At 37.8% G+C, this 27,581-nt stretch overlaps 2 protein-coding genes and 1 long non-coding RNA gene across 3 annotated transcripts in view; 2 read left to right on the top strand and 1 right to left on the bottom strand.

Moving 5' to 3' along the window:
* LOC136261792 (uncharacterized) overlaps positions 1–27,581 on the top strand; it is an 85,074-nt gene that overhangs the window by 39,218 nt on the left and 18,275 nt on the right. The gene's annotated exons all lie outside the window — the stretch shown is intronic.
* Positions 625–3,613, top strand: LOC136249676 (adhesion G-protein coupled receptor D1-like). Its single transcript, XM_066041763.1, has 7 exons — positions 625–1,070; positions 1,514–1,640; positions 1,811–1,852; positions 2,204–2,272; positions 2,334–2,391; positions 3,307–3,405; positions 3,458–3,613. Exons 1-7 carry the CDS (start codon positions 1,033–1,035, stop codon positions 3,505–3,507), a joined length of 483 nt encoding a protein of 160 aa, XP_065897835.1. The 5' UTR covers positions 625–1,032; the 3' UTR covers positions 3,508–3,613.
* On the bottom strand, positions 2,195–25,857 carry LOC136249666 (uncharacterized). The gene is made up of 9 exons (XM_066041752.1): positions 25,579–25,857; positions 24,781–25,297; positions 24,498–24,672; positions 24,283–24,440; positions 24,055–24,222; positions 23,491–23,735; positions 23,118–23,254; positions 22,607–22,865; positions 2,195–2,400 (listed from the first exon to the last, which is right to left on the bottom strand). The coding sequence occupies exons 2-8, from the start codon at positions 24,808–24,810 to the stop codon at positions 22,681–22,683; spliced, it is 1,098 nt and encodes a 365-aa protein (XP_065897824.1). The 5' UTR covers positions 24,811–25,297; positions 25,579–25,857; the 3' UTR covers positions 2,195–2,400; positions 22,607–22,680.

The following is a 27,581-nucleotide window of genomic DNA, read 5'->3' as shown; positions in this document are numbered from 1 at the left end:
GGGCGCCCATACGGGTAGGGTCTATTCTACGGAACAGAACGGAATGATGGACTAAACCACGGAACGGAACGCTTTCTCAAATTGAACCTTGCAACTTACCATTGCTGAAACCGCCCTTACAAGTTATCAGTGGCACCTCCAGTGGGTGATTAAACATAAGATAAAAAGAACTAAAGGATCGATTGTGGGTTCTTGTTGGTTGTCATTAGTAACGAAGTATTAATTGTGGGATGAGCTATATTAGTGATGTTCATCCATGCTTCATCTACGGATATATCAAGAAGGGCGCTTTATGTGAGCTGTTTAAAAACAGTCTGGGCCAGCTTTTCAAGTCATAAATCAGTGTACAAAGCAAGCAGGAAGACACTGGTAACAGGAAAGAGCCAGCTGGATTAAAACTTAAAGAATTCTGTGCAGTATGTGAGGAACAAATATTTTGGCAGACCGCAGAGGCTATATTCTGCAAACATCACTGAAGTGTATGTATGGAATTATTAACAGCCGGTGCAGTGGACTAATGCCGTGTTCAATAGTGAACTGATTTTTTCTGTTGCACAAATTCAAGGATGTGTCTGACTGCTAGCCTTGAATCAGGCTAAATGCCAAAACTCCAAGATCAACCAAATCTTAATTATAAGCCTTCTATGCACGTGAAACCATGTCCATAGCCATCAGGCAAATGTGATTTGGACCAAGATGTGTATGTGATTTCTAAACCCAAGTCAAGACCTCAATCAAGACAGAGAGTGAACACACTAGCACAGGTTGAGGTGAATGATGAATAAACCTGACAGCAAGCTGTATGTAAGAAAGTAGTTTTCAATCGGAATGTGGGCAAGGCAGCTGTGGTACTCTCTTGAACCAATCAATCGGTAGCTAGATTAAGAATGCTGGCTAAGTTGAGCCCCCAGCCAACGTCAGCATGAGGACCACATCCAGTTCTCGATGTAGCTTGCTTCCTCACATATACAGTGTAACACTGGCATCCTCTTGCTGGTAATTTATACCATCTTCAAGATATCAAGAAAGAAAATGAAGAATCAGCAAATCACCAAAGTTGATATGGGAAAGTTAGTAACACCTATATCTGGTACAGTACTGTATTTACGTACATATATATGCACTAGGTACTATCAGATGTGTACACACATTATATTTAATAGTTCTAGTGTGCATCAAAATTTAATTGGATTTTGACAATAATATTATTATGTACAAGTGTAGTTAGACCATGGCATAGAGAATGCTTTAGCTTGAATGCTTCATGTTTGCACACTCAACAGCCTTGTCACAAACCTTGATAAAAGATTGTGTACTTTGTGAGGATTCTAACAAAATCCCTGTCATTGTCTAAGCATCTAAGCCATCTGCTGTAGTGACATTACACCATTCCTTAGATATGCTAAATGACATGCACATAATAAAGATGCACGTGGCTACATAGTACATACGCATGTGCTGTATGTGTAAAGAAATATAAACCATTAGCTATATACATTATTGTATGTTTCAGAAAACTCATCTGGGGCATTGTGATTCTGCTACCAATTTTGGGATTCACTTGGATAGTTGGATTGATAGCAGTGAACAAACACTACCTAGTATTTGCTTGGATTTTTACTGTTTTAAATTCTTTTCAGGTGTGTGCTACAAATCACATATTACCACTGCACATATTAACATACACATATACGTGCAGTAGCTGCTCCTCATATCTAAGCATGCACAGTATGCATAATGTCAATCAGCTGCTACCTGTATACAGTACATACTGCAAAATGAATGATTATTATATTTCTCTACATTATAGGGACTTTTTATATTCATACTATATGTACTTCGGAATGAGGAGGTGCGTGTAATTATAAGGCATGTACCTGTATGTAGTGTACAGTAGTTGATATATGTACATCAATACAAGTGCACATAATTATGCATGTGTGCTTGTGGGCACAAGATTTACCTACATTACTGTAATTTTATTATCAATAACTTTTTATGTCATTTAAGCATTCATACAACTTTTTCAGTTATTATACTAAGCATTTATACTCGCAACTTTTTCACCCAGACTTTTGAAGGCTGCACTGTTTTATACAGCTTGGCTGTTTTTGTGTTGATAAGTACATATAAACCACATATTAGTCTATGTGCATACTTATTGTATAATATAATTATATTGTATACGCTCGACTCCATTTAGTTTAGAGAAATAATAAAACAATACATTGGATACCCAGCCAAGTGGAAGACTCCAAGTCCTACTGTTAAGGTAAACAGTCCAAATTTTACCTCCATGGATGTTAAATCCATTCTTGGTGTATATTTCGTAGATAAATTCACACTCTGCCAAAACCATATCTCAAACCACTCTACTTGCCAGCATGGAAAGTATGTAAGCTGAAATTAAATAAATATATATGTGTATATTATGCAGCCATACATGGCCATTTTATGTATGATGTCCATGTGCAGAATATGATACATGACAATCTTTATAATAGCATGCAGTGCAACCAACAATAATAAAATACAATGATGTAGCACATACAGTACATTTATATATACACATAATGCACAATGCAGCCACTCTGCAGATTTTGATCTATATACACGTAGTTGTTTTGATGTAGGTGTTATTAGGTAGTCACCAATTAAATACCCTAATGATATGTAGTTCCAATGGTTGTAAATCTGGCTTTACTTTTCTGTTTTGGATATATGTCAGTTCAATATCCAAATGATACACCATATCCAAGCTTACAGCTTAAATATGAAAGGTGTTTTGCTGTAGCCATATAATGAAACTTGTGCATTAAGGACACCTTGGTACTAACCAAAAGTGTCCTGATTACAAAGGTGGATTTTCCTTTTTATGTGGACCAGCTTCCCAAACATTTAGTCTCATGTTTTACAAAAAGCACTTTGATACAGGCAAGAACAAGTGATATGGGTTATGAGGCTATAAAGTGTTCCATACAATTAGTAAGTATGGAACAGTAATGAGTGCAAACATGTTTGAAACATGAAAACATGCTTGTTTCAGTACAGAACCACTGGGGGTGAGCACACTTTGGTAATATTATGGGGGTCAGGTGAACACGAACCAACTATAAATAGCTATTATTGTAAAACAGTACCCACTTTCTTAAAAACATTACAACATTAACTGGTTAATTCACTCGTCCAAGAATTCACTGAACACATTATAAAGGATTTTGCTTGTGAAGTCCTTATTGTAAGTCCACTGGTCATGTCTATGCAATTATTGTAACTCGGTATTGATTTAAGTGCATTACTATATAGGTAATGACAAATGTCATCCAAGCCATGAACCGCAGGACAAGAGCAAATTAAATGTCAGTCAACAAGAAAATGACTCAGACATTGTTGGCTCTTATAAAAGTGAGATATACCTAATTATTTGAAGCATTTATAATTTAATTGTTTTATCCAGGTGATACATCAATTGGTGAAATTGAACATCAAGATATTTCTGCTGTTTAAGAAATACACTTTTTGCACTGTTGTAAATTGATCATATTGTAAACTAATTAACTAAATTTTAATGGCAGAAAATTTTGATGAGTGATGGTTTCTAATAAAATTTTCCCTCTCAAACTTTTTGCATCAAGACACACGATAGTGCGTCGTGCGGCCCAAGAAGCCGGCGCGCCACACCGTGAGTATATTTACAGGAAGAAAGAAAACGTCATTTTCACACCTTTGTATTGCGGTGATCCCTTATCCGATTGGAACCAAATTTGCTGCAGAGTTTCCCACCAGCCAGGGAAGTCTACATTCCAAATTTGAAGGAAAGCACTCCAGCCATTTCCGAGGTATGAGCTGCCAAAGTTTTAATTTTTTTCCTTCGTTTTTTTTTTCTTCGGTCATACATACTTTGGCGTATTATGGGGGTAACTTGCCTTTGTTAATAAAGGGAAGATTTTACGTGGATATTTTCTTTGTTTATAAAGGGAAGATTTTACGCCAATGTCTCATTTGTGTACTTAATGGAAAGATTTTATGCAGAGTAAATGACGTAAAACCCAATGCATGCAATTGTATAGTATGTGCTTTCTAAAGGGAAATTTTACGCAAACTGTCATTTAACATAATAGACACTTGTGGTAACCATGGCAACACTATGAAATGGATCCTGATGTATCAATGGTAACAACAGACCATGGTATTGCAGTATCCATGGCAACACTACAAAACATGCCTTCAAAGTTACAAACTTAATTTCAACAGATCGTGGTATTGTCACTGCTTGAAGTTTCTTAGTTTACTACAGTGGTATATCCCCAGTATATGGAACAGTTAATTGTTTGTTATTTTAGTAGTTTTTCAGTAAACCTGCATTCACTGATGTTTTACTGAGAGTTTAAAACTTAGTAAAATAATTATGTTCCATATACTTAAGTTTACTGACACTTTACTATCAGTATAACTACAGTAAGGCATCTTAACAAATTAGTAAACTAAGAACCTTCAAGCAGTGTGTGGTATCTATTGAAACACTATAAAAAACACTCCTTCAGACTTACAATTGTATGATTATTTATAGTCTATCATGTACATCTTCAACGACAAACTTCTTAAGAAGCTTCTGCACTGCTTAAAATCAAGGTTCCATTGTATGTACCTGCTATAAAATAAATTACACTGTTAAAAGTGGCTAGTTGGTTTAGCACATTGCAGTGTAGAGTATACATCTATGAACTGTGTAATATTTACTAACCTATTGCTATTAATACTCCTGGGTGTACTAAATTAGGTGGGGACTATTCTACGGAATGGAACGGAATGATGGACTAAACTACGGAACGGAACGCTTTCTCAAATTGAAGCTTGCAACTTACCATTGCTGAAACTGCCCTTACGAGTTATCAGTGGCACCTCCAGTGGGTGATTAACATGGGATAAAAGAATTAAAGGATCGATTGTGGGTTCTTGTTGGTTGTCATTAGTAACGAAGTATTAATTGTGGGATGAGCTGTATCAGTGATGTTCATCCTTGGTTCATCTACGGATATACCAAGAAGGGCACTTTATGTGAGCTGGTTTGCTCATTTTGACTTTAGAAAACAGTCTGGGCCGGCTTTTCAAGTCATATGTCAGTGTACAAATAAAGCAAGCAGGAAGACACTGGTAACAGGAAAGAGCCAGCTGAATTAAAACTTGAAGAATTTTGTGCAGTGTGAGAGGAGCAAATATTTTGGCAGATCGCAAAGGGGCTATATTCTGCGAACATCACTGAATTGTATGCATGGAGTTATTAACAGCCGGTGCAGTGGACTAATGCTGTATGCAATAGTGAACTGATTTTTTTCTGTTGCACAAATTCAAGGATGTGTCTGACTGCTAGCCTTGAATCAGGCGAAATGCCAAAACTCCAAGATCAACCAAATCTCAATTATAAGCCTAGCTATGCATGTGAAACCATGCCCATAGCCACCAGGCAAATGTGATTTGGACCAAGATGTGTGTGTAATTTCAATGTATCTAGTCAGACCGGAAATAGAACACTTGCATTAATTACATACCACCTAAGAATCCTAGGATTTCTTAAGTGTAACATTTCACATGCTTCACTCCAAACAAAACAGGTTAAATTTGTTCGTCTATTTTCAAGTGATTCCCATGCAGTCCAGCTGCATGGTCCATGAAATTACAGTGGGATCTTACAGTGTGGGCTGCTCTGTGTTGGATCTACTCTAGAGTTGAGATTTCAAGGTAGACTGCCAATGTACCGACACTGTTGTAGCATATTTAAGTGGAGCAGAAATGAACACAGTAATGCTAAGTATACAAATTTTTCATAATGAAATTGATATCCCATTTTGATTTGTACCTCCACTTTGCAACATATTCAAGAACAAGAAGTTACCACCCTTTTAATCTCCAACCGCTGTCATTAAATAACCAAGAACTCACCAGTCCTTGTTTTTTCTATATACAATTTTGCTTTGGAACAATAATTATCTAAAGGCTCTAATTCATATTTAGTATTTAAATCTGTAATTCACCTTGTTGTGGTTTTACTAATTTATTCTTCATTTCCTTTGAAGTTGTACAGTATAGGTAAACAAAGATAAATTTTCTCTCCCATCTTATTCTAGGACTGAGAAAAATTTAATTATTTGTATACAGGCTCAAAATTGAGAAAATATAAAGCAAGTGAATTAATATTATACAGTCAGTTTGCTTTTTGTGAATCAGAGACCTTACAATTACTTTAATTATGATGTAATGTAATTATGATGTAATTTTGGACTATAAAAACAGACTTTTTGATTGTAATTGTGCTGCTGTTTGCTGCTGTGAATAAAGATTGTTCTCTGCCTGTGTGTTAAAAACTGCGCTTTAGAGACTATCCTACCAGGGGAACCTTTTACGTTTTGGATATTTAATGTCTCCAACTGTACCAAAAATTCAATGAATCCATGCATGCATCTCATCGCTGGTTGTATGAACATTCTGCAAGTGATACCTCACTCAATCAACCATATATTGTTTATTAGACTGAATAAAGTCATGATCACCTAGACTTTTCCTGTCACCAGTATCTTTCTACGTAGTTAATTTCTCTGTGGATATTACGCTCTGAAACTGAAGAAATTGAGTGGTCTTCTAAACTATTTATCTTGTCAAGATCACCAGAAGCAACTGACATCCAATCAGCTACTATATTGTAGTAACAAAACTTGCCTTGGTCATGCAATAAATGAATTGAAGAGACCTGCTTGATATATCAGGTAATAGAACAATGCACTGCATGAAATAGGCCTGAGCCTATTATGCTCAAACTTTTACCTATTATTCTTTCCAGAATTTCCCAAAAAATTATCCTATTATTCTTTTTGTTATTCTTGTATCCAGCCTATTATTCCATAATTATTCTCATTCAGACATATCTGTGGCTAGTCACTTAATTTTCAAGATGCTGCTAGAAGTAGTTTTGTCCAAATTATTAATAGCCATATATGAAGCATTCCACCTTACACTTCATTTTTCTATCCATAATAGTTACAGCAGACTTAGAATAGCTATCTACAGTAATAATTCAAGTGTATTTAGTTATTAGTGTATTATAATAATATGCTGTAACTACTGTATAGCTACTAAGTTAGGTAGATAATAATGCTCAAAGACTTGGAGAAGGTACACTAGTATAAGATGTACAAGTTTCAGAATTGCAGATAAGCATGCAGTTAAATCCCTGATGCTGGCTGCAGATTGTTAACATGAAACGATCTGACTGCTCAATTAGAGTATTTGAACGTTTTATTAGAGTGTATCGATCTTTTAGATGCTTTTCAGCTCCTTTCAGCCAGCACTCCTGTCAGCTTTATATAATTTGTGGTAGCTTAACTCTTTCTTCTAGGTAATCAAGAAGAGACACGCCCCCTAATTCCACTGATTATTCCCGTGGTTGTCCGATTATTCTAAAATTATGCCTGCAACCATCCTATTATTCCGGAATTATTCTCACGAATTTGGTGACCTATTATTCTCAAGATTATGCCGGCATAATAGGCGCAGGTCTAGCATGAAACAGCTATTAATATTTTATTATTATCCTATTCCGTTTCCTGGAAGTTCCACTGATGAATACAACTTCAGCAATGATAGCGGCTAGACAAGTTGTAAGTTTTGATTCAGAAAGCATTCCATTCTGTAAAATAGACCCCATCCTGGATTCAACTCACTATACTCAGGCTAAGATATCTGACATTATGTAGTCCACTATTCTGTTAATGAATCATTGATGTTCACACAATATAGCCTCCTTGAGGTATCTGAAAGTTTGCTCTTCACACACTGCACAAAATTCCTTTAGATTCTGTTTAGCCTGACAGAGTTGATTTAGCTTGTCACCATACTTGTTTCCTTTGTAGTGTAGCTACATACTGCCGGATTTATGCCTATTAGAAAGGCTGAGCCCCAGATTGTACATTCTAAAGTCAAAGTAAGCAAAAACAACTCACATATTAGCAAAAACAAGTCATGCATTAAGTTCCCTACTTGATACATCCGAAGATAAAGAGCAAGAACCCACAATCGATCTTTATCTTTCTTGGGGTATACGTTTGTTTACCAGCTGGAAGTGCCACCGATAACTTGTACAGCAATGGTAAGCTGCAAGCTTCAATTTGAGAAAGCATTCCGTTCCGTAGTTTAGTCCATCATTCCGTTCCGTTCCGTAGAATAGACCCCACCACTCAATTAGCAGATGGTTGCCATAATAACCACCATTTCACGTAATATTAACACCACCCATCGCTATTGTAACATAGCGTACTCCTGATTTTGAATATTTAGAAGTGAAATTAACACTTGTTTTTTCTCATTGCTTACCGTAGCTTGATTCTATAACACAGTAGCTGTAGCATGTGCCAACGGCGCGAGGAAACCGGATGCCACAATTGTTTGTTATTATAACAACCAGAAGGCATGCAGTTCGATTTCTCAACGGAGAACTCAAGATATTGTATCGTGGGTGCATGTAGTTAAGGAGGTCGCCAAACAATGGAAGATACTATTAAGGCCACACCAAGTCAAACCTTAGTTTCTGGTCACCCGCCCGCATGGAAAACTGGAACCCCAGTTTATGAGGACTATTATTAATATTACAGGCGCTTAAGTGTACGTGACCAAGGACAGTGATTTTTAAACACTGCAAAAGATCGAGATACTCTAATAGAGCAGTCAGGGATTCTAATAGAGCAGTCACACTACCCTTAACTCTAATACTAGAATAGACAGATACTACTATAACGTTTCTGACTTGTCCTTGATTAGCTATATAGCTATTAGTAATGCTTCTGTTGCCAGTAAGTAACTTCAGTACAGTATGTATGTAGCATTGATCACTAGCCTAATGATCAGATATACCATAGCTTTAAACTTTCCTAACAATTCAGATGTGGTCCTCTAATGATTAGTCTAGTAACTCTTCTAGTGGATCTAAACTTGGACTTCCTTATCACTGATCACTGATATACTGACTAGAAATCCGGTAACATTTGGTGAGCTCAAACTTAAACTTTTCCATGGTTAAATAATTGCAAGTATGGTCCTAAATTAACAAGTGCATGGCATCCCTTAGTTAAAACATTAACTTAGCTTTCCCACATGATCACTGAAAAACACTAGCCGGGAGCACTCAACAACTCAACTCAAAACTTTGACAGCTACTTTACTGAAGGTTTACTGTATAGAAGGCTGGAAACACATGCATATATAGTTGGTTGAGACTTCACATATGAAAGAGTTTCTGATGTGTTAATATAGTTTTGGATTATTATTAGCTAGCTAATAAATAATAATTTCCTGACATAGCTAATGAAACATTTCATTTGTAAAGCAAAAGTAGCTACATGAGCAGACCTTTCCTTAGTGTTAGCTACACATTGTTGTGCTCAGCAGTGTAGCTAGCCATCAACAATTTTCCTGGTGCATTTTGCAGAAGCATAATTAACTACTAATGCTATAAGAATGTTGGTTAAGCTTGGTTGTAAACTCAATATGAAATGGGTAAATTGAGCAAAATTAATAACATTACAGTATTACTGGTGTATATATGTAAGAGTCTATGATAGTCCTGAAGTCCTGATCATCCGCCCGCCCGCATCCTTTTGTTGGCTAGGGAGTGACCAGAAACTAAGGTATGACTTGGAGTGGCCTAAAGTTGAAATAAACATCCAAGAACAAGCCTGCTTCTTAGCCGTTTTTGATGGCCACGGCGGAAGGGAACGGCTGCACAGTATACTCGTGATCATCTTTGGGACAATATCAAGTCTGTAAGTGAATATAAAAGTAGCGAGGCAGAAGATATTTGTAAGGCAATTACAACTGGATTTATTCAAACTCGCGATGAAATGCGTAAGGTTGTAAGTAACTGGATTTCGAAATATGATGGATATCCCAGCACGTCTGGAACTACAGCCTCATGTGTTATACTTCGAAACTTAGATAGCAAGCTGATATATATCGCTAATGTTGGTGACTCCCAAGTAGTCATGGGTAGAGCAAATAATAACTGCGAAAAGACCAAACTAACAGCAGAGGTGATAACTAATAACCACAAACCAGATGACAAGGAGGAGGCTAGGCGCATTGAAGAACTGGGAGGAACCCTGGTGAAGCAAAATAATGGCACCACAAGAGTTGCATGGAAACGGAAAAGAGACCCAGAAGGCTGTAGCAATACCTGCAAAAAGCATTGCATTGAAAGCATCCCATTCCTCAACATGACCCGAAGTATTGGTGATTTTTGGAGCATCACTGAAACTGATGATTTTCTCATTTCACCTATCCCTGATGTACACATGCAATGCTTAGATGACAAAGTAAAATTTTTTGTAATTGCAAGTGATGGACTGTGGGACGTAATGAACTCACAGGAAGTAGTGGATGAGATTGCCAGGAGCACTGAAATTGATGCCTGTCGGGAAACTATTCCACATATGCTAATAAAGAAAGCCTTGAACAAGTGGAATGAAAGGCAATGCATTGCTGATAATGTTTCTGTATTGATATTATTCATTTATTGATATTGACACAGATTGTGTTATATTATGTAAAATTAATATATCTATATGTAGTGTGCAACTTTTGCTGATACATATAATATAATTAATATTGTTCATAGCCATCCACAAAATTACTTCATCACATGACACCTCATGCATTTACAGAGAATACTTCAATGTAACAAAAAAATGTTTTAAAAAGGTATCCCTTATTGGACGAAGTGTAAGCATTTGTTTACTCGGAATGCTTTTAGCTAACATTACTGATTTTCTGTCAGACTCTTCAACAATCCAAGAGTGGTGGTGCACACTGTACTCCAATATTTCCAGGCATGCATGGCCAATATTAATTCACTGTCCACCACGAACAAATTCTTTATTATACCAAACTTGGGATTTGAGTTGTCCTCTGTGCACAAGACAACAGCAACTCCTGTCTTTAGCTTCACACCAGAAACCTCAGCAGTTTGTGTACTGAAATTATAATAGGCTAAGTATATTATTTTCAGGCTGCTGTTATACTCACCAGAAAACCATGTCATGTTCAGTCAAGGAATAAGATGATAGTTGATCTTTAAAATTTGTTGCTTGCACTGCAATGCTTTCTCCTGTACAGTGCATGATGATGCATAAAAGTCTTAAATGAAAATATTAATGTTACCTTTCCCTATACTTTGATTCTTAAAGCAAAATCCTGAATCAGAATTTAGCACATAGCACTGGTTTGACTGCTGTCTCATGGCAAGTGAATAAGTTATATTGATGAAATTCCCCATGTGTTGCTAGAGACTTAAAATACTGATGCTTTGCTTCATAGCGCATTGTCAAGTACCTCACCAAAGGTCCAAGTCTATAAAGAAGAGAGACTTGATGCAGACCAGCGTTGAAACCGGGTCGGATCATCCGGGTCACATTTTCTCCGGGTCTGACCCGGTTTACAATTTATTCGGGTCTGACCCGAATTGGATCACGTGAGAAACGAAATTGTTCGTTTGACGACATGGAAACTTATAAACGCTATCGCGTAGCTCTTTCGTGAGCCACGCCCACTTATCACATTACCAACATACGCTCAGCCACGCTCATTTGTTAGTAAGTGTAGGTAGCACGAAATTGAGGGTATCTATGGTGAGGGGTAGCTATTGTCAGTAGGTGAAGACCTTTTTTTTTGGTCTTCAACCTACAGCTAGGCTGAAGTTGCAATATTTACTCAACACGAATCGAACGCTGAAAATGTAGACTCGTTCGCTCGCTCGAGACTAGCCGAAACACGTCTCGGCTTTAATTAATCCGGGTCACATCCGGGTCGGGCGAAATTTTTTTTTGGGCACACTTTGGACTTAGAAATCTTTATGCATTATTTTTTTTCCGGATAATGTTGCGCATGTTATACCGGATACTAACCTGCTCTGGTACTCACGTTGCCATGCCAGGGCACGTTGCTCTAAGCTGTGTTTCCTGCCAGGCTGACAGTACAAAGGGAGGGCGAAAATCACTTTAGGAGGAGATGCCTCTTTCTCCCGTTTTTTCAGCACCAGAATGTTTTCTCACATCGTGATTGGCAACCTCAGTGCCAGTCTGGCATTAGATCACATCACAGAACTACTCACAGCCATTGTTGAACGTGAGTATGAAGCATTTTGTGTTTTAATTCTTTTTAATAACCAACACCAGTTTGATGGATGTGTCACAGTGCACTGAAGTGTTAACAGTAGAGGCTGGAGTATTATGCACCTATCAATATTATCCCCCACCTCCCCCCTCCCGGGCATAAAGGGGAATGGGTGGGGATTTGACTTTTGAAAAATCAAATACTCCACCCATGGGGGCACGACTAGTGGTCAAATCCCCACGTAGTATGACAGCAATACACTTGAGGAAACAGTTAGTTAATTCTTATGTAGCTTGCGGTTTAACAAATGCCAAAAATTTCGAATGATCAAATATCCCACTAGTGGGGCAGAATTTCAGATCAAATCAGGCCAAAATCCCCTAGTAATCCCGGGAGGGGGGTAGTGGGGCTTAACATTGATAGGTGCATTACCAACTCTTGGTGCTATGAATACTGTAGTTAACTGAACAAGCCCTTTAGTGTCAATTTTGGTTCTGAGCAGACGGCAATTGCCAAGAAGCATTTTTGATTGTGTCATGGTGGCATCCTATTACAGAACAATGTGAATCCTTTTACTTCCAATACGAAGACATGGTATGTGCAAGTTGTGACAGGCAGCTATTTATTTATAACAATTGTATAGCCATCACAATAGGAAGTAACGTTTCCAACTCAGATGTTTCTTGCCCTACAAAGATGGCAGTGCTGACTTTGTGTATATTTTACATAATGTTTTTATCACTGTGTCATGTGATGATGTGGTCATGATTATGTGCGATGATCTGTGATCACGTGTGTATTGAGTACGATATTCGTTATTGCTAGATGGATTCACATTGAGATTCTGAGCGAGTGATTGTAACCAAAGAACTCCGGTCTGAATGAGGTGTGGAACAAGCCCATTTCTCACAGTGCTTGAATACAGCCAAAATGAGTTTGATGATGTAATACAGGAATAAAGATAGGAAATTCAACAATCTGGCATTGCTGGACTGTGAACATGCATTTGAGGGTGGAGGCTACAGGAAGACATATTTAAAGTTGGAAGCACCCTTGCACAACTAATTGATAAGGGCTATGGCCTATCCTTGTTAAACTGAGAAAGTAAACTCAAGTGCAGCCAGTGTCCCTTATTCTACCACAGTTGTATTTTTGATGTATTGCATAGAGTATGTATGCTCACTACGTTGGCTGTTCCACCCGTGTTTCTGCAAGCCTATGTCTGCAGTACTGTATGTGTGTGTGTATCTAAATACTCGTTTATCACAAAACCATATTATATGGTTTCAATCTAATCCTAAAGAAGGCCGATACAGAGTATTCCATACCCCCTACATCTCATCTGATTATCGGTGCACTTGCATTTATCAAGTAGTACATGAGTTGTTAATCATGTTGTGTATACACTTTTGCTAGCACAGGAATTGAATATATACACACCCATCAAAGGGCTGCAGTAGTGTTAGTGTAGTAGTGCAAGTTAGTTGTAATAAGTAAGCAGTTGACATTTTAAATGCACTTGTACACGTACAAGTATTTTAATTGCTACTTGTACTTTAAAATGTACTTGTCCTTCACTGATTTAAGTATGGCTAGCTAATGGCTATAAAGAAGTTACAGATTCACATCTATTAAGTATATGTTTGGCCAATTTTGTGATGGCGTATCGTCAGACTTGATTAAAACAACTGGTAACGAAGTTATGCCATACACCATTGATATCAGTTCTTGGATACATCACAACTGAGCACTTGTCATCAAGTTGCAGTGGAATCAATGCCTCATTTTATAGCTTTAAGATAAACATTTTAAAGCACACCTACTTTTCATTAGGCTGTGAACTTGAAGTGTACCTATGTTTTAATACTTGCATCAACGTTACAATTGGGTTGGGTCATCCAGATTATCTTCATCATTTGGGTCATATTTTGTCTGGATCAAATGGGTCTTATACGCTTTCCAGTTGAGATGCGAGATAAATTAACAACAAGTATTGATGGAAATGCAGTTGTATGTACTCAAGAAACTTATATTCGAGAATGTGTCTAGGGATATGTGGAGCAGCACCCACTTATCGGGACTGTATGCTACTGTCTATTAGCATGCATCTTTGGTATTATATATGCCCATATAATATTAGGATTGGAGGTTGTTACTTGTAGGCAACTAGTCTGACTAAGCAACGGGGCCATACCCACATATGGGAATTGCAGGTTGCTGCAGCTGTCATACCTAATTAATTGATTATGAGTGTTAAAATACTCTTTGGTACAGCCACTTGTCTCCTTGCAGATGATCCTTCCTATAGTGTAATGATCTGTATAATAAATGTAGGATTAACTAGTGGAACTTTAGGATAATGGATATTATGCCAAATCTATGCCGATTACTATTTCTTTTACTAAACCCAGTGCTTGACACTTGTCTTTATTGTGATCGAACTGGGGTCAATCGGTTCAGCAGTACTAACCCACTTGCAACCCTAAATTGTATTCCTGCAGACATTGTTGAATGGATTTCCCTATATAATAATATAAGGAATTCTGCTCAAACACAATTTTTCCTTTTTTTTTGTCAGTACTATTTCATTTAGTTGGTCTCAAAGTGTCCATTATATGGTAGTTCTACTGTATACAAGTGCACTAGGTCATGATCTGGTTACACATCAGCCAGTAAGAACTTGCTACAATAGATTAACCACACATGTATCAGTTTATACTGTACAAGGACATAGATCGTAACAAAGAAAGGAACCCAACACTCAGAAACAACAGCTTCACTGTCAACAGAAATCCCTTAATACTCTTTAGATGTACCCTCACACCATACATCTCGATAACTGTCTGAATGAACAATAACATGACACGCATAACCAAATGCATTACTGCCTTTTCAGTCTATTCATACTCACTCATGTTTTAACACGCACTGTCAAACTGGTAGTTGGCTGTTTCAGTTGCTTAACAAACACAAGCTCCATCATACTCACACACTCAGTTTCAGCAATGACTGTGAGGAGCTCTGTACTGACAAATCAGTGGAGGCTGTCAATCACAATGTGTCTGCTGCTAAAAAATGGCAAGAGAAGAGAGGGTTCTTAATTAGGCCTCTTAATTGGTCTCCCCTTAAAGTCATCCTCTCCCTCCTTTTGTGCTGTCAGCCTGGCAGGGAACACGACATTGTGACCAATGTGCATGTCTGTAGCAAGTTAGTATCCCGTACAACATGTGCAACATTATCTGGAAAAAACAATGAATAAATTTTTCTCTAAGTTGAAAAGAAATTCGCCCATACAGGTATACCCATATTGAATTTCCTATCTTTGCTCCTATTGTGGAAGTATTAAATCATCAAACTCATCTCGGCTGTATGCAATCACCAAGAAAATGTTCCACAGATTGGGGTTCTTTGGTTATAATCACTCGCTCAGAATCTCATCTAGAAAATAAATTAAGAATATCGTACTCAATACATGTGATCACAGATCATCACACATAATCATGACCACATCATGAATCAGTGATAAAAAATTATGTAAATATACAGAAGTCAGCACTGCCATCCATAGGGAAAGAAACATCCACATTTTTCAGTAATGCACCTATCAATGTTAATCCCCACCCACCCCCTCCCGGGAATTACAAGGGATTAGTAGGGGATTTGACCTTTTAAAAAATCAAATTCCCTTCCCATGGGGCATGATTTATGACCAAATCCCCAACTACACACACGGGCTCCACATAGGGGATCATATGGGGATTTGACTTGCTACAATTTTTAGACTGCAGCTCACAAGACTGATGACTGATTCCAAGGTAGATTTCAAAAGTAAACGTAGTGCTTGAAAAACCAAGCTATACAACCAATCAGTAACGTGCAAATCGTTTATAACATAGCTATTGATTTTTTTTTTACAACTTGAAAGCACTTTGTTACAATATGTAATAGTCAAAACAACAACAATTACTTACTGTCCCTACATTTTAAACAAATATAAAGATCAGTACTAGGAGGTTCAAGAACACCTTCACAATCTCCACAATACCAGGAATCACACATATCACACATAATCCATAACTCTTCTTCTGTAACATCGTCATACTTCTTTTCACACTGTCCACAGCATGTGTCAACATTCACCATATTTTCATTGTCAGTCTGGTCAGATGGTAAACTAACTGGTGATGATGGGTCAGACGGTAAGGTAACAGCTACAGAATTCAATTTTTTAGCTCGCCTTGTAACAGCTGCCTTTGCAGCTCCTCGCTTGCGATTTAACAACACTGTATGAAGATGGTCTAACCAAAACATTACATTATCTGATGTAAGCATGACTTTCTTTGACAGTCGTTGTATAAATGTATCTGAAGGAGGGTAGTTAATCAGCTTAGAAAATTCTTGCTTGATGATTGTAGAAGGTGGCTGCACTATCGATTTAACACATTCAGAATTATTAACATTGATATATGAAGTCTTGTAATGCCCTGGTCTCCCGTCATCCTTAGCAGGAAAAGGAAGTGTTGTAATTGGTGGTCCGCCTACATACCAATTCACAGGCTCAGTGGGCTCTCCTTTTTTGCACACTGGATGCGTACACCCTGGCTTATAGCAACATGTTAACATAAATATGTATTGTGATGGTAAATGACCAATCATATGGCTATTACGAATATTCCAAATGGTCTGAAACTCTTTATAAATGTCTGGATATGTTTTTTGTAAAGCTAATTTTTCTTTTTTAGAGCCTTTCAGGAAAATGATTAATTTTTTCCGGTCTACTGTGTACTCAGAACTGCACTCACCTTTGTACAATTGTATAGTAGTTGCACCACACGGACATCCATTGACTCTATTAATATATGCATCAATAGCCAAATTCAAATTTCTTTTCAACTTTTCCGGATCAATTTCTCCTGTAGTCTCATCCATGCAGCTTCCACCTATAGTGGAAGGAATAAATGTATTGGCGTGACCCAAACTAAGACAGCCATTTTGCAATTCCACTCTGTTAAGAAAGGATGATCCACTACTCCTAGTTGTCACTAAAGTAACTATTTTTTCTTTAGCAATATGATGCTGTGTCCAAAGGAACTGGACCTCTTCATGGTTTGGGCCTTCATCTGTTGCTCCATCAACCCTTATACATTCAATTTGTTTGTGTGCACCACTCAAGGGATTGATAAAAGCCAAAGACAGTTCAGGCTTAGACTCCAACATGCATAAATCTGCCATGTGCTGAGTAGGGTTCTTTTGGTGAAGCTTGGCCGCTTTCACTACCCCAACACAAATTTCATCAGTTGTAGAAGTGTGCGTAAAGTTGTATGATGTAGTCTGCAACACGGAAGGGTGCTTGTTAACGAAGTCTGTTCTAGTAGTAAGAATAGGTTGATTTTCCACAGTTGGTGTGGAATACTGTTTACAGGTAGTTAAAGTGTCTAACCGAAATCCTGCTGCATCGTCCCGATTAATGTTCACTATATTTCTTCCATCAGTGTATTGTAATTTATTTAATCCTTTGTAAAATGCACAGCTCCAATGCTCATCAGGATTAAACTTTAGATTAAATCCCTTTCTAGCTCTCCTGTTTGTCACCTTTGCCATTCCTTTGTATCGTGTAGCTGAACGTCTTCTCTTATTTCTGGGTACACAAAGTTGTATCACTGTTCCATATGAAAATTTTCTTTTATAAACATTTTGTAAATACTGACGAATTTTTTCATATGTCACTTTTTCTTTAAGTTTGACATTGCCATCAAAAGTGAGTACGCCAGTGCGTCTCCAAGCATCAGCACCAACATTGTGCTGCTGAACAAAAGTTTCAATTTTATCTCCAATATCTGGACATTGCTCTAATATCTTACTGGCTCTTTTTGATTCACGTCGACACAATAATCTTTTCTCTGCTATAGCCTTTTCTATTTTTCGTTTTTTGGTCCTTTGAATTGCCCTCCTTTTTTTCTGGATTAAAACCTTCCCTTCAGCACTTAAAGGTTCTGATACAGTTACAATATCTTCTGCATTGTCAGCTTCTGATTCTGAGATTACTTCTCCATTAATAGATCTAGCAATACGATCACTCTCATGAAAATCTATTTCTGTTGAGCAATATGCAAAAAATGACTGCCTTAACAATTTATTGTTATCTTCAGAAATGTGATTTGTTTTGGAATAAACTTCATATAGTGATTCTGATAATGAGTAATTTATCTCAGTTCCTGTGGAGTCTTCTATTTTTTGTATTATTTCGAACCAATTATATTGGCAGGACTGCAATAATTTTGGCACATCATCAATAGATTTTAAGATATCTAAATTCTCTTCAACTGTTTGCAGTTCATCACTACTTGTTTCCGACTCAGATGAGGAAGAATTTATTACTTCAACTCCACATGAAAGAAGTAATGCCTTTTCTTCAATGTTTGCTAAGTCTGTAATAGCTTCATGAACGGTTTGGGTGTTTTTTATTGCTTCTTCTATTTCTGACATATTTTCAAATCCATATCTTTTACGGGCTTGAGTGGCACTCATACCAGAAGCCCGATAAATTGCAAACCGTAAACATTTATGCTCACTATCAGATTTTGCAATATTAAGCAACAATTAAACAACAGATTTTTCAAGTGGAGTGCTGTTGTCAGAGGACTGCTGAAGAACAAGCCCATTAAAAATCCTGCTAACTTTTAAGTAGTCAGTGTCTGGATATTTTTCCATAAGTATGGCAAAAGACTTTCCTGAGTTCTGCTCACCTATATTAATGGAAACCAGTGGCATTTGGAGCAGTTTTCGTCTTGCATGTTCAGCTGTATATTTAACTCCAGGAGATACTGTCTTAAATGCCTCTGAAAGCATACAATATCCATTATCAAGTACAATTTGTGCCACTGTTAGCATTCCATTACATTTCTTACAAGGGGTCATATGAAACCGAACACAATTAGCAGTACAAGCAGAAACATACTCGCACAAACTAAGACCACATATTCCAGATACATATACATTTTTAAATTCCTGTATGGAAGTAGAAAGACTCTTTTTTTTCTCAGATGAGTAACAGAGTAACAATTCATTTAACGGCCTCCCCATATCACGATGGGGAGGCCCTACTAAAAATACTGACTGCTTTCCGTGTCATCATCTGTACTCTGTGGGGATTCAATATTATCTGGTGTATTCTCTGTTTGCTCCTTTCCATCACCTATATCCTCATCAGAATTTATTATAATGGATTCAGAACTCACCAATCTGTTTTCATGTGCCCCTTCAGAACAAGTTGCAGTAGAATCAGAATCAAGATGCATGGTTTTTGAACTCTGATTTTCAGCTTCAGAGCATTCTATTGAACCTTGGCTGCTGGAGACACTACGTTCATAGCCAGATGACGATAATGATGATGTACTTTTTTTCTTATGGCTATGATACCACCTAGACTGTTGTTGCTTTTTATGTAGACATTTAAGTTCAAGATCTAATTTTCGTTTTTCTGATTTCAAGGAAGATATTTGTTCAGTAAGTTTATCACACTCTTTATAATGATGCAGGTTGTTAGCTGATTCTCTACGTTTTTCTTTGAATCCAATCTGGTCTGTTATGTCTTTAACTTTTTCATTGATTTCTTCAATTCTTGACAGACGGACCTCTTTGTTAAGTTTAATACGTTTGGCATCTGAATCTGGGCTTGGATTTAATTTATGTGAGCGAGATTTTCCTTTTTTGTACACATATCCATTAGCATCAATTGCTTGCTTAGCTTTTTCCAGCAGAGTTTTGCGGTCTGATAAAAGGCTAGGAGTTTCAAGACAAAGATTCATACTACAGCGATTAATTTCATTTTCATATTTAGATAATCTTCTATTTCCCAGGCGGCCATATATTTTAGAGTTTTCTTTAATGTACTCCTCACTCACAGCACTACGAAATTCCTATATTCAAAGTATAACACATGAATACAAAACATAAAGTTACAAACTATGCATACCATTGGTGCACTAAGTTGCATATTCCTTGATAAGCATAATTGAACCATGGATCTACCCTGTTGAGTAGTCTGTGTACAACCCTGTTCACTTCCTTGCATGAGGGATGGGTCCTGCACTGGAACAGTCTACAAATGTTCCAACAAGAACATGTACAGCAATTGAAACACTGGAGTTCAATACTACAGGAGATCATGCAGACACAGCTATATGTGTTACCTCAAAAACAAGCCATGGGAACTACAACAACAAAATGTATTTGTCATGAGCTTATTACATGTGGTCCACAAAGACTTTGTAGGTGTGGTTCATGGGTGGGTTCTGAAATTCTTGGAAACTGAACAATGAAACTGCCAGACTACACAACAACCCCCCTTGTGATTTTTTCCCCTGGAATACAGATGAGATGCCCTTGCTCTGAACAAGCCAGATCAATGCTAGCAGTTACAGGACAACATACAGAAGAGCAATATCCCCCTTAAGCACATGATGGCAAACATTAATAGTGAGCAGCAAAGCCTGCATCTCAACCAAAACAAAGCATTAGCTATAATTCATGTCCCACCTGTCTGCCAATATGAAAGCTAACTTCATGTATAAACAGCTCTCAGCTGCATAACCCTTGCCAAACTGGTCCCCAGTCAGGTAAGTTTATTTTCCAAGTGTTTAAATGCACAACTACTTCACAACACAGCCACGCACAACCTTAAATGCATTTTCATAGCTGTAGCTGCCTCATGTATAACACGGGCTATCATACCTACACACATCAGTGGCTACATGAAACCTTACTTGTGCCACAGGTTTGGCCTTGCGGACTATTCTTATCACAGATTTGTCGCTTATTTCGCTACCATCATAATCAATAAACACGCTTCCCCAATCCTTAGTCTCCCTCTTCACTTGGATGAAAAAGTCGTAGCCTAACAGCACATCATTAAACTGCTCCTTGATAGCGTCAATTAATAGTTGAACTTCTGCTTCCACGTCTGTTTCAGCCGGCTGTTCACGGTCATACACGAAATACTTCACTGTTCTTGTGTGGTCTCCCATCAAAACTAATACTGTTCTCTCCCTTTTCGTTTCCATTAAGAAGAATCGCTTAAAAGCACCAACGACGATTGAGACAAGATAAAACTAATTTATCACATGCAGTCATCTATTGCGGAAGTTACTCACGTGCACTTTTTAAAGGTACACTGAAGCATGTCTGTTGCGATCAAATCCCCCACCTTTGGGGCATTGTTCTGAACCAAATGTGCACTAAATCCCCACTAAATCCCCTATGATTCCCGGGAGGGGGGGGGGTGGGGATTAACATTGATAGGTGCATAATACACAATCAAAAATACATCTTGGCAATTGCTATCTGCTCAGAAACAAAATCGACACTAAAGGGCTTGTTCAGTTAACTACCATGGTGTTCATAACACCAAGAGTTGATAATAAATACATTAATAAAAAGAGTTGGTAATACTCCAGCCTCTACTGTTAACACTTCAGTGATAACACTGTGACACATCCATCAAACTGGTGTTGGTTAATACTAACAAGAATTAAAACACAAAATGCTTCATACTCACTTTCAACAATGGCTGTGAGTAGTTCTGTGATTGTCTAATGCCAGACTGGCACTGAGGTTGCCAATCACGATGTGAGAAAACATTCTGGTGCTGAAAAAATGGCAGAACGGGAGAAGAGGCGTCTCCCCCTAAAGTGATTTTCACCCTCCCTTTGTATACTGTCAGCCTGGCAGGAAACACAGCTTAGAGCAACATGCCCTGGCAATGTGTGTACAAGAGCAGATTAGTATCCGGTATAACATGCGCAACACTATACGGAAAAAAATAATGCGTGAAAATTTCTAAGTCCAAAGTGTGCCCAAAAAAAAATTTCGCCCGGGTCGGTGGGTCATCCGGGTCAGCAGTAGTGACCCGGTTTCAACGTTGATGCAGACATACAATATTATATAAGCATTTTGTTGGAATATATGCAAAAATTAAATGCTGCATGTGACCTCAAAGTTTTTTTGTGAGAGTGTCATCAATTGCAAAGAGGTGGTTATTGAAGCCATAATACAAATCCCTTTGAGAGAAACCTTACCAATTGTCAATGGGAAGTGGGCTCTAAGTATGAACAAGAGTACTAGAGAGAGTGTCTAACTGCCATATAGTGTATCAAAAATGAGCCTGTCAAGTAGAGAAGCCATCTGTAGTCCTGTCAAAGGAACTGTTGAATGAAGTAATAAACACCTCCTAGTTCAGACCATTTTGAAGTGTCCAGACTTAAAGCACTTCAAACAGCAGGTGTTAATGACTTCATTCAACAGTTCTTTTGACAGGACTACAGGATGGCTTCTCTACTTGATGGCTAATTTTTGATACACTATATATATGGCTGTTCGACACGTACTCTTGGTATGAACAATGAACAATTGTAGTTAGGCATTCAACCTAGTAATAAATACAAATTGTGTATACCTTGCAAAGAGACGTGGAACATGAATTTAAAAAATGCATTTTGGCAACACAGGCTGTCTGTATAGAGTGACAAATTACTCAAGGTTTTCTTCAATTAAAACTTCCAAATATCCAGGAGTCTCAGGATTTACAGTTGGCGCAAATATCAAATCCACTATGTCGAGTAATTGTATATAGTGCAGCCAGTGTTCATCATCTTGTGGTATAAAATGTCCTATCATCACAGGAAGCATCCTTCCCAGTGTCCACATTTGCGAAGCTGTAAGAATTATTTCCATAGTTAAACTGTACTAGTGACATGATAACATGTTTACACATGCAGGGAATCACAAAAGTATTATGAAACATTGCACTAAAAACTACCAGGTCACAATAACTACACTATGCCTTTGCCCACCAAACAAAATTATAGCATGTACACATGACAAAAATGCTATAGGTTAAGAAAATTCGTACATGAACTTAATTTTAGATATCAGTATATCTCACTAATTAATTTAACCTGGCATACCTGTCTGTCCAATACGAGTTTTATCAGCAGACTGCAGGATAGTTGATGTCAATGGAGAAGGAATAGAAATTGATTCAAATCCATAATCAAAGTTGGACATAAGATTGTTTATATCATCATTGCTGAATAACCCGATACTAGTTAAGAGATAAAACGGAATGATCACAGAATGGGCTATAAATATTATATACTGTTAAATAGCCCCATCATTGGCACAATGTATTTTAAAGTGACTCGGAGTTTATTGCATGAAGATAAAGCAAAAAGTAGGGAAATACTTTTATTTTTGCAATATAGGCATGACATTTTGCTCTACTCAGTATCAGATTTCAAGGGGCTATTGGTAGCACACAGTATCAAACATACAAAATACCTTATAAAGTAATTCAGCATTAATTTAGTTTTGTAGGGTAAATATCCTTCTAACATATCATGCATCAGATCAGGTAGCACACATTCATCTGCTACATCAAAATACACCAACGAGTTGAGAATTGATTCTCTGTTAACTCCTAAAGCCATGGAGTAATGATCTCTGATAGTAGGATTGTCTTTCAAAAGTTGGCAGTGGTCCTGATGGGTCAACGGTGTTCGAAGATCGAAATATTTCTCATGAAACTAACATTAAAGAAATCAGTATAACAAATACAAAATTATCATTACCATAGAATCATGTTCTATAAGCAGTGCATGTACGTTCTACAAGGTACTATATAATATATAACAGCAAAGCTTTCTGGAGAACAAGTTTGGTTGATGAACAGAGGCCTACATTGAAGGATCACAAGCTTCTCCTTTGTCACTATATACTAGATCATGTATGCTATACATGTAAAATACAAGCATATACTCATATGATCATACTACAGCAAAACAAAGCCGTTTGTTTTAGCTAACTCCTTATATACAGCAAGTAAGAAATTCCAAAACATTATACCTTTAGTTGAATTTCTGGCTTTGTGGTCAAACATTGTCTACATAGTCTATAAGCAGCTGAGCTTTCTTTAAATCCTGCCACAGCACTGCTTACTGGGTTGTCTCCTGAAACTGTAGCAATTGTTCCATAGAACTTTACCAAGCCTTCACATGTATTAAAAGCACAGCCCTATACAGCCAACAAAGTACATTGAAGTATTCTGGTATACACAATAAAAACAGCGCTTGCCTTTTCTAGCTGTTTGATATCTTTAATGGCTGGTTCTAGTATTTTGTCATGTCCATACTCTCCCAGCAGCGGAGCTTCAACCAAACACAATAATTGAATTGCTTCCAAAGTAGACTGGTACATCGGACATATGTTTCCTATCGTATAGTAGTAGCAACCTATTGCAGAATATAATAGTTATTCAAAGTGGAAATAGCTACTCTATGAAAACTAACTTATTTTGTGCTTCTTACGAAAGGACCCGAGTGGGTTGCATAGTTTACATTCATCAAAGAACAAGAAAATTTGAAGAGTATTGTGATGTGAACCAAACAATGGACGGTATTTAAATTTAGGAGAATCACAAAAATCTTCCAATAATTCATCAGAGCGTTGATGTCCTCTCATAATCTGAAATCATACAAAGGCTGAACTCAACATAGCTGTTTAAAAATACACATAATTATGCGTACATTCATTAAGATTATACCATAATTATTTAATATATTGATTACGCACCTCTTCATACATGGCAGGGCAGTTAAGCATATTCTTCAAAACTTCTAGTATTGGTACATATGTGTACTTTCAACTTCTGTTAGTCGCCGTGATTGACCCTCACCAGTCCAAATGTAAGATGTTCCTAATGTTACTTGTATTGGATCCTGTACAACCAAATTAACGTAATGAACAACAATAAAAGTGTTAACCACAAAATTAAGATGTTTTCTATAATAAGACAACTGAAGATATTGCGTCTTAATATCAGGGGCGTAGCCAGCCAAAATTTGATGGTTGGGCATAACAACTTAATTACACAACGCGCTCACTTTCATGCGAGACATTATCAAAGGAAAATATGAAAAGTGTATGCACACGAGGCCTACAGCTACCTATGCTATAGTGTAAACAAATGTTACTTGCATGCATGCAAACATTTACTAGCCATAGCTATACTATTCTTTTAAAACTTGTAGGGCATGCATCCATCGACGATCGTCGTAGCAGAGCATCACGTGACATCAAACTGCTGAACCTACAAGAACCAACAATGTAAACATTTCATCACATATTTACTACAATCAACTGGCAATATAGCTCACAGACCAACCACCACAGCGATATGCAATGCTTTTTCAAGTTAACGCCACGTGGCCCCAACTGAAGGCCGGGGGTGCTAATTTATGAACTATAATGAGTCAGCATGCCAAGAAAGCTTCGTCCCAGACTTATGGCACCCAATGTACATTTTGCATGAATCTGGTGTAAACCACAACTCGTACAAATTGTGCACGTGACACTTTATAATGACTTCACCTTTTCTCCGTTTCCAGCTTCATTTGCATATGCCATTATTGTTATCTAGAAGAGTGTGATTTCCCGTTTTCTTTCATTAGCAGTAAGTTAGGCTATACGGTATTTTCCTTATCAAAAAAATACGCTTGACAAGTCCACTGAAACGAAATCTTTTGCAGCACCATCGACACTGAATCCTACTGACGATTATCACTCGGCACTGTGACTTAGAGATACAGTACCACGACTATAGTGTACCACGCTTCGACCATTTTAAATTTCGAATTTAAACCGCGCCAAGGAGCGTGGCACGTGCGTCTTTAATTATACATGAAGTGTAATTATAGGGACTTCCCAAGGGATTTTCCGGTTAATGGATCACGTGATACACCATCTATCTCGATCAGTCCCTTCTGCGAAGTCATAGTTCAACAACTGAGGTACACGTTTATGCTTTACAGTATTAAAGTAGAGTTTTTTTGTGTGCTGCTGTGAATCCTCGCGTGAATCTTAAGCTACTTGTGATGGTTGGGCAAAAGTTTGTGATGGTTGGGCAAGAAACTGTGATGGTTGGGCAAATGCCCGCCCATCCCCACCCTTGGCTACGCCACTGCTTAATATTGGCAAAAGGTGAGGCGTATGGCGAAGTTTCATTAACCAGTGCGTTTAGGCCGGGAATATCGTCAGGATTCGCATTTGATGAATTCAAAACAGCACGCAGGTCATCACCAAGCTGGTAAACAAAATTAGTACATAATTCAGTAACATCTGATAGTATTTCATCAACAGCTGATTGAGTTAGCTTTTTTCCTTCTTTTAGCTTCAATATCCACAATGCTGCTTCCCTTTCTAAATTATTTTTATAATTTGCCAAGGACTGTGGGGGGCAATCTGATTCAGGTGAATGACGAGGCTCCTCAGACGAATCGTTATACGAGTCTCCTGCAGAATCAGCACTGTTTCCAGTTGGCCTTTGCTCGTCTGTTGATAAGCGCTCACTTATAATTACATCCTCACGATGTTTTGTTCTAACATGCCTTTTGTAAGCATGAAAATTGTTAAAGGTGGTCTCACAACGAGCACCACTGCTATTTTCAAAGCCACATGTCACTCGGAAATTATGAGAATTTCCATGTACTCTACCAATGTGGCGGTTTAAAAGTTCACGAGTTGGCACAGAGAAATATTCGCATAGATGGCATTGCATAGCTGTAGTTGACTCGATAAAGACGGCGGAACAACCAAAACACACGCTGCTTGTTATCAAATGTCCACGTAAATGTCAGCCGGATGTAGCTATATTAAGATGACGGGCGATGACGAGACTGACATATCCAGTGAGCACAATCACTAATGTAGCGGCGCCCGTTTCCTTCATATAAAGTAAAGGTCGGTCGCCGCTAGATTACTAGTCACAGAGCAGCAAGATGGAACGTGTGTGCAGGTTACTTTCTGATGCTGGTTTTGATAATACAGTAGTAGAAATATTTCGTGAAAATAAAGTCGACCTAGAAGTTTTGATTAGCCTTGATAAGGAAGATATGCTAGAATTGGGTGTAGTAGCACTTGGGGATCGAAAAAGATTGCAGTAACTTATCGTTAGCCTTCGTGATGCAGAAAAGGAGAATATGTGTCCCCCTAGTGGGGGCGGCGACATAGACTCGAACGATACACGGAAGGAGGGAACATCCATGGTGCCTACTTATACACCTGCAACGCTCTCCATTGTCCGAGTCGCCATTGTCCGAGTCGCCACTGTCCGTACCTGATAGTATAAGTAATCCCATCCAAAAACAGCTTATAGCTGTAAAAAAGTGCGCGTCCAAGTAAAGCAGAGTTAACTGCGACAAAAAGTAATGATATCATAATGCGGCCATGTGCGAGGTGTGCAAGTTGTAAAATTAATATTAGCTAATCAGATAATACAATGTTATTGTTAAAATGTTAATGAGAACTATGTGATGCTGCTAGTTTTTAAGTGTGTGAGCATCTTCATAAATGCCACATAAATTTAATTCTCAATA

Source organism: Dysidea avara, chromosome 1, assembly GCF_963678975.1.
Source record: "Dysidea avara chromosome 1, odDysAvar1.4, whole genome shotgun sequence".
In the NCBI taxonomy this organism is placed as follows: Eukaryota; Metazoa; Porifera; class Demospongiae; order Dictyoceratida; family Dysideidae; genus Dysidea; species Dysidea avara.
The sequence above is the reverse complement of the archived record's forward strand: the minus strand, read 5'-3'. Positions and strand labels throughout refer to the sequence as shown.

What these genes read in the sequence shown, in the direction of transcription:
- LOC136249676 (XM_066041763.1), top strand. Translation starts at nt 1,033, where the DNA reads ATGAAGAATCAGCAAATCACCAAAGTTGATATGGGAAA. An exon ending in ACCAAAGTTGATATGGGAAA is followed by an intron (nt 1,071 to 1,513) that starts GTTAGTAACACC and finishes TGTATGTTTCAG; the next exon opens with AAAACTCATCTGGGGCATTG. An exon ending in TCTACTTGCCAGCATGGAAA is followed by an intron (nt 2,392 to 3,306) that starts GTATGTAAGCTG and finishes ATTACTATATAG; the next exon opens with GTAATGACAAATGTCATCCA.
- LOC136249666 (XM_066041752.1), bottom strand. Translation starts at nt 24,810, where the DNA reads ATGCTTAACTGCCCTGCCATGTATGAAGAG. An exon ending in GCCCTGCCATGTATGAAGAG is followed by an intron (nt 24,673 to 24,780) that starts GTGCGTAATCAA and finishes GTATGATTTCAG; the next exon opens with ATTATGAGAGGACATCAACG. An exon ending in AACTCGTATTGGACAGACAG is followed by an intron (nt 22,866 to 23,117) that starts GTATGCCAGGTT and finishes TAATTCTTACAG; the next exon opens with CTTCGCAAATGTGGACACTG.